We start from the raw sequence: 21,560 nt of genomic DNA on the forward strand, positions 1-21,560 counted from the left end.
CTTAAATTTAAAAAAAAAAAAAAGAGAAAAAAAAAGGCCCAAGTTACAAGCCAGACGCAGCTACAAGCCCTTGGCATCCAAGCTAAAGGATCGCGGGCAAGGCCAAGTTGCCTAAATCATCAAAGGACTCTCGGCCATGACCTAGCGGCTGCCTCATTTAGTTCAGCCAGCAGTTACCAAATACCCGTAGCGTCGAGGTGTAGTAGAGGTATCAGGGAGAGAGAGGTAGGTGAGCGACATGTGGACCCTGCCTTCGGGGAGCTCACAGTCTTGCAGGAGAGGAGAATTCATTCTACCACCAGACAGTATAACCGTGAAGTACAAGAAATTTTTAAAATGTTGCTGATGAAGTGAAAAAGAATGGATGACTAATTCACGCTGGGGTTGGTGTGTACCATCAAGGATGAAATGCTGTTCTCCCCCCTCCCTTTTCCCCATCGTCTGGTATGGGCCTACCACTGGGAACACCCACAACTGAGGAGCACGTCTCTCTTTCTCCTGGTTTGAGGAGCATCATGGATACCTTGACCATGTTTCTTACATCGTCAAGCACACAGTTTCTGTATCCCCAAGAAATCTCTGACTCAGGACAACTCAGAAAGAAGGCAAAGGCAGGGGGAGGGTCATACTTAGAAAACCTTCAAAGGCACACCAGAAGTTTTAAACCCTAAACTTGAGTTGTAAGAAGTTTCTTTTGGATTAGTAGCTCAATACCTATCCGTTCTAGACTAGTACTCAGATTGCTTCAGGGGGGTCGTAGGTCTTCTTGGAGTGTGTCAGGGGAAAGGGAGATGCTACACAAGATCTCTCACAGCTCTGCTTGTGTCTGCTCTAAATACTGGATGGCAGATAAGAATGTTGTAGGAAGTGGTCCAATGCGAAAGCCAAAGTTTGAAAACCAGTATTTCACTTTGGAGACCCCGGAAATTGCGTGCCCAAGACGTGCCAGGTATGGTCAGCGGTCCCTAATTTTCTGTCCGCTTACAAATATTAGCGTAGAAAAACTTTCTCATCAGAACCTGCTTTTCAAAAATAAATAACTGCATACAGATATAGGGTTCTATAAAACAAACAAGGCCAGAGGGTCTTTGGCTGACCCTCAAGGCTCCTGGTATCTGTGGAATCATGACGAGGAAGGTGAAGACTCATTCCTGAATCTGGCTCCGTGGCTTGCCCGTAAGTGGGACTTATCTCCTTCCCACTTTGTTTCAATTTTCTCCGGTGCCCCCAGTCCCATCATGGACATGCTCAGCTTCTAACAGATAGAACAGCTTCTCCCAAGAGGATGGAGTCTAGCCTCTACCTCGCATTTGGAGTGCCGATTTTTGGCACCTGAAACCAACTACTGTTTGTTTTGGTGTGTTGGTTGTCAAGTGGACAATAAAGAGATTCTGAGATTTTTTGGACAGTAAACTTGAGATTCTACAGTTGCCCTTGAAAACAATGCTCGATTTGTCAGATTTCTATGCTGTGCCAGCTTTCATCCAGTTGAACGTGTGAGCTCTATGGATTCTAAAAGTGATGTCTCCTGGATCATGTTATCTGTTTACACCGACTTTAAGTGTATGTAAAGGTTATTTGACTGGATGTGTCTTTTGGGTTTTTTTTGTTTGTTTTTATTTTTTTTCCAGAAGGGGATAAATGAATTGTCATCTCAACATTTGTTTGGTAAAAGAAGCAAATTGGTATGAAACTGTATATTTATGCTTTTTTTTTTTTTCCTTTCTGATATCTCTGCCTCTTCCTCTCTCTATTATTAAAGGAAGAAATACCCCTGGGAAGCCAATGAGAGAGGTTAGTGAGATTCAGGCTCACAGCCATGGCTTCTGTCTGTCTCATCCCGCTTTCTGTGTTTGGCGTTTGTGTAAGAATTGTGTGTGTGCACGCCCATGTGTGTATTACACGTGTCATCATGTAAGGATGGTAGTCACCTCTCCGCTTGCAGCTTATGAGGAACATTCCTCCAATGTTCACTGTCATTGTCATCACCATGACAACAGGACCAGGGGTCGGGGGAACAGGAATCTCTTTTAAATGGCAACCCTTTGCAGTCCCTAGGTTGGAATCCTGAAGTTCATCATCTGTTGCCATTTGCAACACAAACAAAATCTTCAAAATACATTTAGCCTCGAACACAGCTGATGAGTCATAAAGCTTCCTTCTACTTCCGGGACCCTGGCATTTCCTGCCAGTGCCCTTGGTTTTTATTCTTCAGGGATGACTTCATTTTGGTTTTGTTTTCTTTTTCCTGGTGCCTACACTCTTTCTTTCCCGCTCGAGCTAACATTTTTTTGAGCACTTACTGTGTGCCAAGGACTTTTCTAAGCACTTGCCATCTTTTTCATTATGTAATCTTCAGGACAAGTCTATGAGGTAGGTACTCTTATTAACCCCATTTTACAGATAAGGAAACTGAGTCAACGGAAGGGTAAGCAATGTGTCCAAGGTGACAGAGCCAGGATTTGAATCCAGGCAGTCTGGGTGCAGAGCCACACCCTTAACTGTGTGCTTTACTGCCACTCAGAAAATGGTGTGTGAAAAGCGTATGTCATCTCAACTTGCCCTTCGGAGGATGCTTTTTTCCTTTACTTGGCATTTGGAGCCAGATAGAACAATAACCAGTTAGGGATAAAAAGTGAATCTTGGAGTCGTGAGGGATTTTTTTAATGCCTTTTATAGGTAGGGTACAGCATTATCACTGAATGTGGTCTGGGGTTTCACAGTAAAAGCTGCTTCACACTTCTGTTCTACCAGAAATATTAGCTAAACGTTGAATTACCTAACGAAATGACATCGGATGACAAAGTGTTGAGGGACAGCCCAAGTGGAACAAGATTGTCCTTACCAAGAGTTTAGTATGAAGGACGCAAGAAGGAAAGCTCTCCCATGGATGGCAATAGCGTGTACTGTTGTGGGAGACAGGTTGGACGGGTGGGGAGTCCTTATATGAGAAGGTTCTGGATCCTTAGCAACAGATGGACAGGAGTAGCCACTGACTGATTTAAACATCATACTGGAAGTCCTGCCAGTGCCATGCCATGCAGGTCTAATCAACCGAACGATCCTTCAGTGTGTCTACACCGTTGCTCCCTTCCAAGGCTTGTGGGGTCCAAGGGAGGGAGCGGTGGGCTGGGAGGAGAAACAGGAAACCTGAATCGGTGAAGCATTGAATGCTCCTGACGGTTTGCCTTCTTATGTGAGACATCTTGGGTTCATTCTGATGGTAAGTGCCCCTTAAAATTTATTTTAACTTGTGGTAAAAAGTTGCACCATATTTTTAACCACCCTAAACATGTGTCTCTCATAAACGCATTTTAGAAAAGGCCAGCACATGTAATTGAAGTCACACAGGCATTTGGAAACTATACTACCTGAGGTATATTGTAGTCAGATAAGTTTTCAGAAAGCCACAGAATCCAAACAATAGTGATTTTTTTTAATGCTATGAAAATACCCCAGATGTACAGTAGACCAGATATTTTTTTCAAAGATTAAATTACAGAGAAGAAAAGCACATCTCACTGCGGTATTCTGGCTTTGCTTTGGCCAACTGAGCGCTCACCATTTCTTTGGGAACGGTATTTTTTTAAAAAAAAAAAAAAAAAAGAGTGCCAGATTGCTATTGAGGTCTTGGGTCTCTGCCAGAAAGTCTCAATTCCAATCACTGCAGCGAACAACTCCCTGAGGCAGAGGTGGCACGTGAGAGTCCACATGTCGCACTTTGCACCAACTTGGAAAAACATACAGCTACCCTAATGTTAAACGCACAGTGCCTTTCTCTTCAACAGTCGTTGCTTAAGAATGGATTAAGTACGTCTATAGACGTATTTTTATGTCTACTTGTGCCTGAAGCTAATCGCAGATGCCTGCATCCTGCCTGTTTTCCAGGGCCTCTCATGCTCATAGCACAAGATTTTCATTTTGACTTTAGAAAAATCTGTCAGGTAAAATTAATGATCTCACTAACGTTCTGCCTTACACGCACGGATAACAGAAGCAGGATACAAATCTATTTTCTGTGTCCCAGTTCCCTATCTGTGTGTGGTTCTATGCCTCCAGCGGGTTGAGGTATATGATTCTTTGGAGCAGTATTTAGTCAAAGAGATAGAATTTTTTTTTTCTGGCTCTAAGGAAAACCTCCATGGAAAACACTGGAATTGTTATTCTGATGAAGCAGGTATTTGTAAACAAAGTAATGAAAGGCATCACATAGATATGGTGGGGTGACTCAGAACGTTCATTTTTCTAGCACAGGGATGGCCATGAGGTCAATTGTGAACATTTAACCGTCTGGACAGGTTAAAGGCTACCTAACATTTTGTGGGAGTAGGTATGGTGTATTAAGAATCATGAACCTGAGACTTCCCTAGTGGCGCAGTGGTTAAGAATCCGCCTGCCAATGCAGGGGACACGGGTTCGAGCCCTGGTCCGGGGAGATCCCACATGCTGCGGAGCAACTAAGCCCGTGCACCACAACTACTGAGCCCGCATGCTGCAACTACTGAAGCCCACATCCCTAGAGCCCGTGCTCCGCAACAAGAGAAGCCACTGCAATGAGAAGCCCACGCACCTCAACGAAGAGTAGCCCCCGCTCCCCGCAACTAGAGAAAGCCCACGTGTGGCAACGAAGACCCAACGTAGCCAAAAATAAATTAATTAATTTTTCAAAAAAAACCATGAACCTCTGACCTGGTAACTTTTTAAATAGCAGATACCCCTAGAACTTATGCCTCTTAAGAGACTCAAGAATTTTCCTTCTAGTTAGTAACCGAACACCACTTTGAGGAGTAGAAAAGCACCACTTGGCTATATAATCTATAAATGCATTTACTTGTCTTCATTATCTTTCGAACTGCAGTCTGCATCTCCTAGCACAGTCTAAAATAGGCACTCTTTGATTATTGTCAATAAGCTGATGGAGAAAAAAATGGTTTCTTCCCTGTTTTATGTTTTGTAATACATTTTCTAGCTACCAGGAGGACTATACTATAGTATAGATGTGAGAAATAGTTGGAATTATATCAAATGCAGGGGACACGGGTTCGAGCCCTGGTCCGGGGAGATCCCACATGCTGCGGAGCAACTAAGCCCGTGCACCACAACTACTGAGCCCGCATGCTGCAACTACTGAAGCCCACATCCCTAGAGCCCGTGCTCCGCAACAAGAGAAGCCACTGCAATGAGAAGCCCACGCACCTCAACGAAGAGTAGCCCCCGCTCCCCGCAACTAGAGAAAGCCCACGTGTGGCAACGAAGACCCAACGTAGCCAAAAATAAATTAATTAATTTTTCAAAAAAAACCATGAACCTCTGACCTGGTAACTTTTTAAATAGCAGATACCCCTAGAACTTATGCCTCTTAAGAGACTCAAGAATTTTCCTTCTAGTTAGTAACCGAACACCACTTTGAGGAGTAGAAAAGCACCACTTGGCTATATAATCTATAAATGCATTTACTTGTCTTCATTATCTTTCGAACTGCAGTCTGCATCTCCTAGCACAGTCTAAAATAGGCACTCTTTGATTATTGTCAATAAGCTGATGGAGAAAAAAATGGTTTCTTCCCTGTTTTATGTTTTGTAATACATTTTCTAGCTACCAGGAGGACTATACTATAGTATAGATGTGAGAAATAGTTGGAATTATATCTAGGTATCAGGGTGTAAGAGTCTTGGGGTTTGTTTTTACTGGTTTTATTAATTGCTGTTAAGATTGCAAGCAATTTAAAATTTGTAGTTAGTCCATCTACTTCCAGTTATACAGGAATAATTGTACAGATTTCCCAGGGTTGCTGGGCAGTCAAAAGTAGATACAAGGGAAGCCCTCTAACTTGGTGGCATCAGTTAGATATTCGTGCTCTGAGGAGTAGCAAAGGACCCACTATGGCTTCCTGTGGTTTTTATGGTTTAGAAAAGCCAAAGAGGATTTCTGTTCTTCACTGAGGGCTGCCAAACTACTGGCCCACTCTAGGCATAGTACATATGCTTTGTTACAAGGTTTTATGTGTGCAGCCCCAGCCAAAATCCAGAGTGATTTTTTTAAAGCATAATTAGTCCTCGTTGAAACTTTCTGCACTGATAAAGCTCAAAGAGAGTTACAAACTTGGTCACCTTAATAAAAATGGCTGAACAGCATAAAAGTTAAGTCTTAACTTGACCTGGTGCCATCGCTGTTTAAGTGCCTGCCTACGAGTCCTCTTCAGATCCCCTCATATACTTAAAAACGCTATGTCTCTTGAAATAAATATTAGAAAAGAATACCTGCCCTAGTCTATCTTTAATGTTTATAGGGACTTTAACAATTATTATGGGAATCCGTAAAGTTGATACATGGCAAGGTAGTAATAGCCTAGTAAAGCATTTTTAGTTTCAGAGGCAGTACTTGAATAGTGGAATGATTTCCTAATGTCCAAGAATTAAAATTAGCCATATAAAAATATGGGACATACATGACGAGGCAAGTCATAAAGTGTGTCTCAAATTATCTTACTCTAGATCTGAATTTTGCCACAAAGTACCCAGGGACACTGTGCTGTTCTTAGGCTCCATGCTGGGGGATTAATGATAGGTCATGTCATATTATTATTCGAAGGCTATTCTGATAGTTAACCCTCATTGGGTAGGAGATCAAAAATGGATTCAGAGGCTACCCAAATCCATGCTATACACGTGGGTCATCTTACAACGAGGCTCTTGAGTAATCTGGAATGAAAAGTAATTTTTTTTTTCCTGAAGCTTCCTAATGCAAATGTTAATAGTGTATACTAAGGTCAAATCAGGAGTTTCTCTTTCAACTCAAGTAAAAGCAGAGAGAAAAGTCACCTCCGCCATAGCCTTAGACGTGAGCCAACAGCTTGTAACAGCCTTGAGATGAAGATTTCACACGTAGTGATGGTAGTGATGGTAGCGATGCTAATGGTGATGGAGGAGAGTGGCAGTGGCGGTGGTGGTGATAGTTATGGTGATGGTTGTTTGTTTGACAGTAAAATAATTTTTAATACAAGTACATAGTAAATAATCTCCCACAGCAAGGTGGATAAGATACATCCCATCACGAATTGTTCCTGTTATGACAGGAATCTTGTGCTTATCCATGGAACCCTTTTGGTATATATTTACATGGGGAAGACGAGTGCAGTCTGACTATTTTCCATTTATATGCTACTAGGAGCCTGATCCAATATGAGGCTGGATACTAACAGTGTGGAATGGCTTCATTAACAAGGCTTTGCTTCTTCCTGGAAAACTGGTGAAAAACCAAACCCTGTTGTGTATCCCCTCGACGCAGCTTCTGTGTTGTCTTCACCTAGAAACGGGGGATGATTTCCCAAATGACAAAGAGTTGGGGTGATGATAACTACACCTTGTGTCAAGTCTGTCTTTCTGTTTGTTTTCCAGGACACAATGTAGGAAGCCTTTTCCACTTGGCAGATGATTTGGGCAGAGCGATGGAGTCCTTAGTTTCAGTCATGACAGATGAAGAAGGGGCAGAATAAATGTTTTACAACTCCTGATTCCCGCATGGTTTTTATAATATTCATACAACAAAGAGGATTAGACAGTAAGAGTTTACAAGAAAAAAAAAAATCTATATTTTTGTGAAGGGTAGTGGTACTATACTGTAGATTTCGGTAGTTTCTAAGTCTGTTATTGTTTTGTTAACAATGGCAGGTTTTACACGTCTATGCAATTGTACAAAAAAAGTTATAAGAAAACTACATGTAAAATCTTGATAGCTAAATAACTTGCCATTTCTTTATATGGAACGCATTTTGGGTTGTTTAAAAATTTATAACAGTTATAAAGAAAGATTGTAAAATAAAGTGTGCTTTATAAAAAAAAAGTTGTTTAAAAAAACCCCTAAAAACAAACACATACACACACACACACACACACACACACACACACACACACACACACACACTGAGGCAGAAAGTAATGAGATTCGTGGCTTTTTTTTCTTTTCCTGCATATTTAAGATAGGACTTCCTCTAACACCACCAAATGACTACTTCATATCGCTCTTTTGGAATTGTTGACTGAGTGGGACTGGCTGTGGGTTTTCGTGTTACACATCTATATGTCTATAAGTATGTAAATACTATGGGTATATAGATAAGTAGATATAAATTCCAAGAGACCTTTCAAATTTCTTGTTCAAATGTTCTTGCCACTTCCTAATGGAAAGCAGTTGCTTCTGGTCATCCAGGCTTACCTGCTTGGGTCTAGAATGAATATTCCCTGGAGCCTGAAGCCAGAAGGAAGCTACCACACTAAAACATTGTCTGGGGCTCCAGATGTTTCTCATTTTAAACTTTCCAGTGACAACTAGAGTACTGAATTTTTTTAAGGGACACATGAGCGAATACACAGGACTTATTACGTCAGAGTCATCCGCTGGTTGATGTATTCAGCTTCCTGCTGCTGGCAATGCCACAGTTTAAATTTAATGATGCTTCAGTGAAAATCAGAGCATCAGAAGGCATTTTTAACTCCCAGGCAGGAGGAGGACTATGGTAGGGCTGGAGGGCTATGGATTCCCAGCCAGTCCCTCAGAGGGAGCAGGCCGCTCTTGACGTAAAGGATTGGATGAATGTTCATAACCTCACAGAGAGAGCTTTATAATTACAACTGTTCTTTTCTCACAGTCAAACAGCAGCGGGTGTCTTGGTTTTCCAGGTTTTGAAGGTTTTTTCCTCCCATTGTAATGAGTTTGTAAATGCCACAAGACTTAATTTAAAATAACCCTTAGTGAAAATGGGTAACACAGTAGCCCCATCGCATTGTGGTACTGTTCAATATCCACCCAGAAGCCCACGAGTCATGTTTCCCTCCTTGGCATTTCTCTACAAGTGACTCCAGGCAGGTTTGTAAGTGGGAACGCAAATTGATTTAAATGATCCAAAAGGTACTCCAAACCCTTTCTGGTGGATTAGGCAGGTTAAATATGTTAATAAGTCATTCAAGCAGAGGAGAACGCTCAAGAGGACTAACTGGTAGGAAAAAGCTTTACTCTTTCATTTCATCTTATTAGTCTTTCACTTTTTTTAATCATTCATTCAATAGAAATCACTGTGTGACCTATCATTTTGCAAATCTGTTACCTCTTACATCAAGTGTAATTAACTTTCGGAGAGTGGGTTTTGTTCCTTATTTTACTAATGATAATTAACATCAGACATGGCTTCTCATGCTATTTCTACCTCACTTTGGTTTTGGGGTGTTCCTAATAATTGCGCACACCTGATTTCACAGCTTCATCACCCGTCCATTGTGAGAACATTTCCCTCCATTTTCGTTTTTGTTCATAATTTCCAGAAGAAAACCCAAAGCGCTAAGGTAACAAATTACATGAAGATTTGATTTTAGTCTTGCGTTGTTTTCCTTTATGTGACGCTGTACTTTTTCTTTACCTGAGGATTTTTTTTTTTAACCGTGATTTAAAACAAGGGGTTACTTTACTTCCTACTAAGAAGTTTAAGTCTCATTCTAAAATCAGAGGTAAATAGAGGGCTTAATTTTGTTTTAATCTTTTGTTTTATTTTTATCTTTTAGACATTAGTTCTGGAGTGAGTCTGTCAAAATATCTGAATAAAAACTGAGAGCTTTACTGCTACGTTCTAAGCATAAGTTGGACATTGTTTCGTGTTCTTTATAACCACCGAGTATTAAACTGTAGATCAAAACCAATGTAACTGAAGCATAGACATCACCTGGCATGTTATGTCCTTGTTTTCAGGTACTGGGTTCTTACTTGAGTATCATAATATATTGTGTTTTAACACCAACACTGTAACATTTACTAATTATTTTTTTAAACTTCAGTTTTACTGCGTTTTCACAACATATCAGACTTCACCAAATATATGCCTTACTATTGTATTATATTTACTGCTTTACTGTGTATCTCAATAAAGCACGCAGCTATGGTACAAAAAAGTGTTGACTGGACTGCAGTATTTTGTTTTTTTTTTTTTTGCATAGGCAAAACTTTCATATCGTTAAAAAATTTAAAGATCTAGAAAGCCCAACAGTGAAAAGAAGGACCCTGACTACCCTATTCCCACCTCATCCTCACTGCACTCTGAGTAAATATGAATAATTTCTTGTGTTTCCTTCCAAAGTGTCATTATTGTATAAGCAATTACAAACATATGTTCCTACTTTTTTCCTTTTATTACTCAAGCTAGCATTCTATGCATTCAGTTATATACCTTGGTTTTTTTTTTTAAACTTAAGAATGGACTCAAGAGATCCATCCTTAATTATATTGAAATAGATCTTTTCATTTCAATATATGAAATGCTTTCCTCATGCTTTTTTATAGCTAATAATCCAGTGTGGGGGGGGATATTATTTAAACGGTCCCCTTTGGTGGGGTACGTGGGTGGTCTCCCTCTTTTGCTCTGACAAACAATACCACATATCTCTCATTTCATCCTTTCACTTGTGCAAAAATATATCCGTAGGACACATTCCTAGAAGGGCGATTTCTGGATCAAAGGTGGTAAGCACTTGTAGCTCGGGAGGTAATTTTATGCAGCAATGGTCATAGTGGTCTTTTTGTTTTCTGTTTTAGTAATAACAAGTATATGAATTAACCAGTTTGCAGTTGACACTTTGCTTATCACTTCTATTATTATTAATGGTGCCAGACCTAAGGAGACGTCTGAAGAATAGAAGTCACGCCTAAAATGATGCCTCAGAACTGGTTCTGAGGGGGACACCCCTCTCGTACATAGTCATGACCACCACCAGAGGGAGATCCCCTCACCCCTGTCCTGCTCTGCTTCTGTCCTAGCTGCAAAGGAGGCTAGGAAAACGAGGAGCAACGTCAACACCTCTAGGGAGAGACCATCTATCTCTGCTTCCCACCAAGAGTCACAGAGTGGAGTTCCTCAACAGGTTCAGATGCTGGAGGGCCAAAGAAATTACAACAGTCCACTAGGTACAGCCTATTCTAGTGACTTTGGAAATAATAGGAGATGGTCAAGCTGATTAAGAATGGTGTTAAATGGGTGTGGCATACGAATCACTAAGTTGAGGGTGGGGTGATGGTGCCAACCTAAGGGGCTACTACACTGAAAGACTTCCCTTGAAATTCACACATACGAAGACTAATTTTCATCCTATTTAAATAAATCATTTATTCCCCGGTGCCATTCCCCCAGCCTGCTTTTGTTTGAAACGCCCAGACTGCCTGTTTTGATGGCACTCAACTAGGTAACTGAGGACTCTTCAACGCTTCAACCTAACACAGCACTGTGTATGTCTCACTCTGAGGAGGGCATCTGGCTTTCCTTTCCACACTAGGCACAGGCTGGAGGAGAGGGATTCATTTCAGCTAAAAATTAAAACGCACCAAGCGGCGCAGGCTGTGCATCAGCAAGCAGAATGTGTGTTTGGGGGAAAGCCCCAAGACTAATGGACATGTATGGACGCGTTCTGTGGAGCCGCGACGGGATTTCCCTGAAACTGCAATGCTCTAATGGCGGAATGAATACAGAGGCAAGCACTGGCACACTTGCAAAGACTCTGCCTTCAAATTAAGTATAGGAAGGACGTGAACTGCATTCTTTCCCACAGTAGCAAAGCCACTAGGGTAGGAACCATAAACACATCCTGCACTGCTCCTTGGGCTTCAGACTGCTGCGATCTCACGGACTTATCTGACAACACAGGAGATGTTTGAGAGTGGCTTTCATACACAGAGAAGATTCTGTACAGTAACTTTAGACTTAAATTCTATCTATGCGTGCTTGTGTGCTTGTGTGTGTGCGCGCGCATGTGTTTGTGTTTTACATATATTCAGGATAAATACTGAGCTCTTCTGACAGTTTTCATTCTGAAATAATACAAACTCACAGAAAAGTTACAAGAATAGTACAAAGAACCCCCATATTCCCTTTACCCAGATTCAATAACTGCTTACATTTTGTCCCATTTAGTTTCTCGCTCCTTCCTCACCCTCTCCTTTCTCCCTCCCCTCCCCCAACAGTTGACCCTTGCACAACAAAAGGGTTGGGGTGCCCCCCTCCCCTGCACAGCTGAAAACCCATGTATAACTCTTATAGTTGGCCCTCCAGATATACAGTTCCTCTGTATCTGCGGTTCCTCCACATCTGTAGATTAAGCCAACCTCAGATCATGTAGTCCCACAGTATTTACTACTGGAAAAAATCGGCGTGTAAGTAGACCCACGCAGTGTGAACCCACGTTGTTCGAGGGTCAACTGTAGTGTTTTCTTTCTGAACCATTTTGACAGTAAGTTTCGGACGTCATGCACCCTTATGCTTAAATACTTCATGTCCATTTCCTAATAACTGACATTCTCTTGCATAATTACATTACAGTTCTCAAAATTTTAAAATTTAACATTGTACAAAGCTATCACCTTCTCCACAGCCCATATTCAAATACTGTCAATTGTGCCACGATTTTTTTTAATAGTTATATGCATTTCCCCAGTCTGCTCTAGGATCTAATTCTCAATTTCATGACACTGTCATGTCTCTTTAATCTCCTTTGATCTGGAACAGTTTCTCTTCTCTTCTCTTCTCTTCAAAGACCTTGACATATTTTTTAAGAGTACAAGTCAGTTACTTGTAGGATGTGCCTTAATTTGGGTTTCTGTGATGTGTCCACAGGATTATATTCAGGTTATGTGTTTTTGGCAAGAATATGACATAAGCAATGATCTGTCCTCAGCACATCATAGCAGGAGGCATATATGTAATGATGGTCTGTCCCATTCTTGGTAATGTCAACTTTGATCACTTCGTGAAGGTTTCTCCACTTGCTATACATTTTTAAAACCTAATTATTCTTGGGAGAAAATATTTGCAAATGAAGCAATTGACAAAGGATTAATCTCTAAAATTTACAAGCAGCTCACGCAGCTCAATATCAAAAAAACGAACAACCCAATATGAGGCAGCCACATAGCACAGGGAGATCAGCTCGGTGGTTTGTGTCCACCTAGAGGGATGGGATAAGGAGGGTGGGAGGAAGACGCAAGAGGGAGGAGATACGGGGCTATATGTATATGTGTAGCTGATTCACTTTGTTATAAAGCAGAAACTAACACACCATTGTAAAGCAATTATACTACAATAAAGATGTAAAAAAAAACCCTAATTCTTCTAAAACCTTTAGATTCAACTAGAAATCTTATTTTCATATGTATACTGTAGCTGACCTATATCAAATAAGAACAGTCACTTTCTGTGAGCTCTAGTTCAATATGGCCACATACGAGTCTCCCGAACTCACTTCTTCCCACAGACACACCAAGCCTATAGCTACATATAAAACACTTCCTTCTGAAAGAAACTCAGAAGCTAGTTGAGTGACTCCTACGCATATCAGGCAAATGAAGAAAAGAAAAAAAAAACACATGGAAACAGGTAGGAGGAACTGAGACAGGATGTTGCTATAATCCCCACCCCGGGCGTGGCAACACACAGCTCAGGAGGGAACTCAAAACTACCAGCTTCTCCCTGAGGAGAAAAGGGTTTGAATCCCACATGAAGAATTCTACCAGAGGGCTTCCCTGGTGCTGCAGTGGTTAAGGATCCTCCTGTCAATCCAGGAGACACGGGTTCGAGCCCTGGTCCGGAAAGATCCCACATGCCGCGGAGCAACTCAGCCCGTGTGCCACAACTACTGAGCCTGCGCTCTAGAGCCCGTGAGCCACAACTACTAAGCCCACGTGCCACAATTACTGAAGCCCGCACGCCTAGAGCCCGTGCACCACAACGAAGAGCAGCCCCCACTCACCACAACTAGAGAAAGCCCGCGTGCAGCAACGAAGACCCAACGCAGCCAAAAATTAATTAATTAATTAATTTTTTTAAAAAAAGAATTCTACCGGAGACAGAGGCCCGCAAAACATCTCGCTTTGAAAGCCAACAAGGCTTGGGGACTTCCCTGGTGGTCCAGTGGGTAAGACTCCACGCTCCCTATGCGGGGGGTCTGCGTTCAATCCCTGGTCAGGGAACTAGATCTCGCATGCCTCAACTAAAGATCCCGCATGACACAACCGATATCCCGTGTGCTGCAAACTAAGACCCGGTGCAGCCAAATAAATAAATATTAAAAGAAAAAAAGCCAACAAGGCTTATGTCCATGAGACCCGTACGGCTGTAGTGCACTATGAGACAGTCCGTAAAGGGTCCATGCAGACTCACCGTGGCTAACTCAGAGGCAGCCGACAGAAATACCCAGTCTCCCTTGAAAGAGTCCTAATTACTTATCATAATAACTGTGGCCTCAGGGGCAGTCTCCTAACTTAACTTACATCTAGGGACTGACTGCAATACTCCCCACAGACCCCAGATGCCATATTTGTGCTCTGCCTCTGCTTAGGTCCAGGTCGCTGGTACCTCCCAGAAAGGAGCTTGTCAACACGTCTGGCACCCTGGTTTTTGCAGCTACTGCCCAGGGGACACCCCTTGACCATTTTTCTTTGGCCTCCAGTGGGGCCCACACATTGTTCACGAGTCCCAAAGGATTGTAACAAACATATAAACAGTTCGATGGAATTCCCTGGCAGTCCAGTGGTTAGGGCTCCGTGCTCCCATTGCCGGTGCTCCGGATCCGATCCCTGGTCGGGGAATTACGAACTACGATCCCGCATGCCACGGCAAGGCCAAAACAAAAAACAAAAAAAGTATGAACAGTTCTTAACCAGCTGTCCCCTCAGGGCATGTTGCAGAGGCAGCAGACAGAAATGCCCAGCCTTTCCCTGAATGAGACCTACTTGCTAATCTTAATAGCTGCAGCCTGAAGGGCAGGCCTCGAATGTACCACACATCAAGGGGCAGACTGCAATACTCTCCAGAGACCCCAGAGCCAGTGGACACTCTGTGCTCTCCCTCTGCCTTGCTCCAGGTTGCCCGTATCGCCCAGAAAGGACCTTGTGCACACATCTGGTGCCCTGGTTTGCGTGCCCAGGGAACACCCCTTGACCGCCTGGCTCTGGTGGCCAGTGGGGCCTACATTCATGAGTCCCACAGGACTGTAGCAAAGAGAGAAACAGTTTTTTACCAGCTATCCCCCGCAAGACACAGTGCAGAAGCAGCAGACAGAAACAACCATCTCCCAGTTATCCCCTGAAAGAGGGCTGGCTTCCAATCAGCCTGCTTCTAGATGCTGACTGAGATCTTCCCCTTTGGGACAGTGATAGATCTTAACACACCCTCAACTGCTAGGAGCCACTAACAAAGAAGTCTACTCAGACAATTGCAAAGGTTGGAGAGAAAACCTAGACCCGGGCAGGGTTGAACAATGAATTTCATCTCCTACACAAACCACTCCCTCAAGACTAGGACAGGTGGCAGCTTTATCTAATAGCATAGATACTAACACAGAGAGGCAAGGACAATTATTAAACAGAGGAAGGTATTCAAAATGAAAGAACAAGATACAGACATACCTTGTTTCATTGCACTTCACAGATACTATGTTTTTTACAAATTGAAGGTTTGTGGCAACCCTGCATTTTCAGATGATGGCTAACAGTTTTTAGCAATAAAGTATTTTTAAATTAAGGTATGTACGTTGTGCTTTAGACATAATGCTACTGCATGCTTAACAGACTACAGTATAGTGTAAACATAACTTCTATATGCATTGGGTCACCAAAAAATGCGTCTGACCCACTTTACTGTATTATTCCCTTTAATGCAGTTCTGGAACCAAACCAGCAATATCTCCAAGGTATGCCTGTAAAACTTCAGAAAAGACCTTAATTAAACAGTAATAAGTGATTTACCTGATAAAGAGTTCAAAATAACAGTCATAAAGGTCAGGAAAGGTCATAACAGTCACTGAGATCAGGAAAACTATGTGTGAACAAAGTGAGGATTTCAATCAACAGAAGATAAAACAAAGTACCTGATAGAAATCACAGAGCTAAAGAATACAATAACTGAACTAAAAAATTCAATAGACAGGTTCAACAACAGACTACATGAAGTGGAAAAAGGATCCAAGAACTTGAAGACATGGCAGTGGAATTCATACAATCAAAGAAGAAAAAAAAAGAATAAAAAAGAGTAAAGATAGCTTAAGGGACTTCCCTAACTTCAGGAAGGAAACAGATACTCAAATTTAGGAAGACCAGAGAGTTTCAAATAAGATGACTCCAAAGAGACCCAAACCAAGACATTATCATTAAAGTCTCAAAAGTTAAAGACAATGAGAGAATTTTAAAAGCATCAAGAGAAAAGCAACTTGTTACCTACAAGGGAACCCCCATAAGACCATCAACAGGTTTTTTTGGCAGAAACGTTGCAGTTTCATGATATATTCAAAGTGCTAAAAGAAAAAAAAATTGCCAACCAGAATACTCTATTCAGCAAAGTTATTCTTCAGAATCAAAGGATAAAGAGTTTTCCAGAGAAACAAAAGATGAGGAGTTCAGCACCACTAGACCAGCCTTAAAAGAAATGTTAAAGGGACTTCTTTAAGCTGAAACAAAAGGGTGCCAATTAATAACAGGAAAATATATGAAAGTATAACTCTCACTGGTACAGGGAAATACATAGTTAAATTCAGAATAATCTAATGTTCTAATGATGGTGGGTTAATCACTGAAAGATCCAGTATGAAGGTTAAAAGACAAAAGTAGTAAAAATAGCAATAACTACAGTAATTTGTTAGTGGATACAGTAAGTCCCCTACATACGAACCTTCAAGCTGCAAACTTTCAAAGGTGCAAACGTGCGTTTGCATGTCCAATCACGTTAGTTCACACGTCTGGCGTACACTGTCACATGCGTACTTCCTTTACAAGTGGCTGTGCTTTTGTGTAACTTACTGTACAGTACTGTATAGAGCACAATAGTACAGTGTCTTTATTTCAAGCCCAGGATGTCCGGAAGCAAGCATAAAAGCTGCAGTGATATAGCTGGTACTGCTAAGAAGCGCCAGCTGTGGTACTGTACCACTGTACTTTTCAAGGTACTGTACTGTAAAGATTAAAAGTGTTTTCGGACTTCCCTCGTGGTGCAGCAGTTAAGAATCCGCCTGCCAATGCAGGGGACACAGGTTCGAGCCCTGGTCCAGGAAGATCCCACATGCCGCGGAGCAACTAAGCCCGTGCACCACAACTACTGAGCCTGCGCTCTAGAGCCCGTGAGCCACAACTACTGAGCCTGCGTGCCACAACTACTGAAGCCCACGTGCCTAGAGCCCGTGCTCCACAACAAGAGAAGCAACCACAATGAGAAGCCCCCGCACCGCAACGAAAAGTAGCCCCCGATCACCGCAACTAGAGAAAGCCCACACGCAGCAACAAAGACCCAAAAGAGCCAAAAATCAAAATAAATTATTTTTTTAAAAACTCTGTTGAAAAATGTTTTCTTTACTTTCTGTTTGTTATGTATTATTTGTGTGAAAAGTATTATAAACCTATTACAGTACAGTACTATATAGCCAATGGTGTCAGTTGGGTACCTAGGTTAACTTTGTTGGACTTATGAACAAATTGGACTTATGAACATGCTATCAGAACGGAACTCGTTCGTCTGTAGGGAACTTACTGTACACAAGATAAAAAGATGTAAAGTGTGACATGAAAAACATAAAACATTGGAGAGAGCGTGGGCTTCCCTGGTGGCGCAGTGGTTGAGAGTCCGCCTGCCGATGCAGGGGACACGAGTTCGTGCCGCAGTCCGGGAAGATCCCACATGCCGCGGAGCGGCTGGGCCCGTGAGCCATGGCCGCTGAGCCTGCGCGTCTGGAGCCTGTGCTCTGCAACGGGAGAGGCCACAACAGTGAGAGGCCCGCGTACCACAAAAAAAAAAAAAAAATGTAGAGCATTAGAATGTGTTTGGACTTAGGTTGTTTCAACTTAAAAGAGACTGTTGTAAGAGGTTTTATGTTAGCCTCGTGTATCCACAAAGCAAAAACCTAAAGTAGATACACAAAAGATAAAGGAATCTAGATGACCATAAAGCACATGAAAAGATGCTCAGGGCTTCCCTGGTGGTGTGGTGGTTGGGAGTCCACCTGCTGATGCAGGGGACATGGGTTCGTGCCTGGGTCCGGGAAGATCCCACATGCCGCGGAGCGGCTGGGCCCACGAGCCATGGCTGCTGAGCCTACACGTCCAGAGCCTGTGCTCCACAATGGGAGAGGCCACAACAGTGAGAGGCCTGTGTACCGCAAAAAAAAAACCCAAAACAAACAAACAAAAAAAGATGCTCAACCTCACCAATTATCAGAGAAATGCAAATCAAAACTACAATGAAGTATCACCTCACACCAGTCAGAATGGTCATCATCAAGAAGTCTATAAACAATAAATGCTGCAGAGTGCGTGGAGAAAAGGGAACCCTCCTACACTGTTGCTGGGAATGTAAATTGGTAAAACCACTATGGAGAATGGTCTGGAGGTTCCTTCAAAAACTTAAAATAGAACTACCACGTGATCCAGCAATCCCACTCCTGGGCATATATTCGGAGAAAACCATAATCCAAAAGGATATATGGACCCCAATGTTCGTAGCAGCACTATTTACAATAGCCAAGACACAGAAACAACCTAAATGTCCATAGACAGAGGAACGGATAAAGAAGATGTGGTACATATATACAATGGTATAGTACTCAGCCATAAAAAAGAACGAAATAATGCCATTTGCAGCAACATGGATGGACCTAGAGATTATCATACTAAGTGAAGTAAGTCAGACAGAGAAAGACAAATATCATATGATATCCCTCATATGTGGAATCTAATATTTATTTATTTATTTATGGCTGCATTGGGTCTTTGTTGCTACACACGGGCTTTCTCTAGTTCTGGCAAGCGGGGGATACTCTTAATTGCAGTGCGTGGGCTTCTCACAGCAGTAGCCTCTTGTTGTGGAGCACAGGCTCTAGGTGCGCGGGCTCAGTAGTTGTGGCTCGCGGGCTCTACAGTGCAGGCTCAGTAGTTGTGGCACATGGGCTCAGTTGCTCTGCAGCATGTGGGATCTTCCCAAACCAGGGCTCAAACCCATGTCCCCTGCATTGGCAGGCAGACTCTCAACCACTGCACCACCAGTGAAGTCCCTGGAATCTAATTTTTTAAAATATACAAATGAACTTATTTATAAGACAGAAGCAGACTTATAGATACTGAAAACAAGCTTATGGTTACCAAAGGGGAAACGTGGAGGGAAGGAATAAATCAAGAGCTTGGGATGAACACACACACACTACTATATATAAGATAGATAACCAACAAGGACCTACTGTATAGCACAGGGAACTCTACCCAATATTCTGTGATAACCTATATAAGAAAAGAATCTAAAAAAGAATGAATATATGTATATGTATAACTGAATCACTTTGCTGTACACCTGAAACTAACACAACATTGTAAATCAAGTAAAATCCAATAAAATTAAAATATTGAAAAAAAGGAATCTAAGCATACTACTACAGAAGAGCATCAAATCGCAAAGGGAGAGAAGTAAGGAATGAAAAGAATTACAAAAAGCCAGAAAACAATGAAAATGGAAAGTCATCCATACTTATCAACACTTACTTTGAATATCCATAGACTAAATCATCTAATCAAAACACATAGGGGCTTCCCTGGTGGCGCAGTGGTTGAGAGTCTGCCTGCCGATGCAGGGGACGCGGGTTCGTGCCCCGGTCCGGGAAGATCCCACATGCCGCCGAGCGGCTGGGCCCGTGAACCATGGCCACTGAGCCTGCGCTCCGCAACGGGAGGGACCACGTCAGTGAGAGGCCCGCATACCGCAAAAAAATAAAAATTAAAAAATAAATAAATAAAACTAAAAAAATTAAAAATAAAAAATTATACAATGAACTTATTTACAAAACAGAAACAGACTCACAGCCTTCGAAAACAAATTTATGGTTACCAAAGGGGACAGGTGAGGGGCGAGATATATTAGGAGTTTGGGATTAACAGATACATACCACTGTATATAAAGTAATTAATAAGGACCTACTGTATAGCACAGGGAACTCAATATTCTGTAATAACCTATATGGGAAAAGAATCTGTAAAAGAATGGATATATGTATAACTAAATCACTTAGCTGTACACCTGAAACTAACACAACATTGCAAATCAACTATACTCTAATATAAAATAAAAGTTTAATTAAAAGAAAACAGACACGTAGATCAATGAGGAAAAATAGAGAGCCCAGAAATAAACTCATACATATATGGTCAATTAATTTACAACAAAGGAGCCAAGAATATACCATGGGAAAAGGACAGTCTCCTTAATAAATGGTGCTGGGAAAACTGGACAAATGCATGCAGAAGAATGAAACTGGACCAATATCTTACACCATACACAGAAATCAACTCAAAATGGATTAAAGACTTGAATGCAAGGCCTGAAACCATAAAACTCCCAGAAGAAAACATAGGGGGTAAGCTACTTGACATTCCTCTGGCAATGATTTTTTGAAGTTTACACCAAAAGCAAAAGCAACAAAAGCAAAAATAAACAAATGGAACTACATCAAACTAAAAAGCTTCTGCACAGCAAGAGAAACTATCAACAAAATGAAAAAGTAACCTATGGAATGGGAGAAATATTTGCGAAATCATATAACTGACAAGTAATTAACATTTGAAATATACAAAGAACGTAAACCACTCAACAGCAAAAAAAAAAAGTTTGATTTTAAAATGGGCAGGAGATCTCAACATACATTTCTCCAAATATGACATACAGAAGGCCCAAAGGTACATGAAAAGGTGCTCAGCATCACTAATCATCAGGAAAATACAAATCAAAACCACAATGAGATACCACCTCACACCCTGTTAGAATGGCTATTATCAAAAAGACAAACAGTTGGGCTGGTCAGAAAGACAGCAATGCCCTGAGGCTGTTCTCCAGGGGAAGGTTTGAAGAACAGGCAGCAATGGTCTCCCAGGACGAATTCTAGACACCTTGCCGCTGCCAGGAAGACTGGGCCTCCTTTGGAAGAGTGGTTGCAGCAGCAGCGCGCGGCATCTGATTCCGCTGTCCTCTGCTGCTCACCGCATCCCAGCTCATCCTCTCCTGGCCCCTCTATCTGGACCTGCAGTTACTCCCTCCAAAACAGGGGAGTGAACTGCGCACCCGTGGGCCACACGTTCTCTGAAATATTCTGATACCATATGCTATATGAACTGAGTCCAGTTTTCTGTTCATTTTGAAATCACATTTGTATAAGTGTACATTTTCCATTGCAACCTAAGACTCATCTCTCCAATTTGCAAATATGCCAAATTGCCACAAACATTTCAAGCACTTTAAACAAACACAAATTATTCAACAACAATAAAAAGTATTATTAAAGGTATTAAAAGTATTATTATATATTAAAAGTATAAAAAGTATTAAAACCATGAGTTAGGTTTACTTCACCATTTCTCTGTTTTCTTCTGAAGTTCCTAGGCTTTCGAAGACTTACTTGGTAAGGCAGAGCTTCTCAGTGGTGTCTTCCTCAGGTGTCCCAGTAGTGTCGAGGTCTTAAACCTTGCAGTCTTGGGGATGGCCGGATAGAGCCTGGAACCTTCAGCCTCCT

At 41.8% G+C, this 21,560-nt stretch overlaps 1 protein-coding gene across 1 annotated transcript in view; it reads left to right on the plus strand.

Moving 5' to 3' along the window:
• DMD (dystrophin) overlaps positions 1-7,867 on the plus strand; it is a 1,279,715-nt gene extending 1,271,848 nt beyond the window's left edge. Inside the window, exons 51-52 of the mRNA XM_024760455.1 lie at positions 1,763-1,794; positions 7,398-7,867. Of these exons, the coding sequence (XP_024616223.1) occupies positions 1,763-1,794; positions 7,398-7,409 (44 nt within the window). The 3' untranslated portion in view covers positions 7,410-7,867. The remainder of the gene's footprint in view (positions 1-1,762; positions 1,795-7,397) is intronic.
• Positions 7,868-21,560: the final 13,693 nt, after the last annotated feature.

This window comes from Neophocaena asiaeorientalis, unplaced genomic scaffold (genome assembly GCF_003031525.2).
Source record: "Neophocaena asiaeorientalis asiaeorientalis breed wild unplaced genomic scaffold, Neophocaena_asiaeorientalis_V1.1 scaffold448, whole genome shotgun sequence".
NCBI classification, from domain to species: Eukaryota; Metazoa; Chordata; class Mammalia; order Artiodactyla; family Phocoenidae; genus Neophocaena; species Neophocaena asiaeorientalis.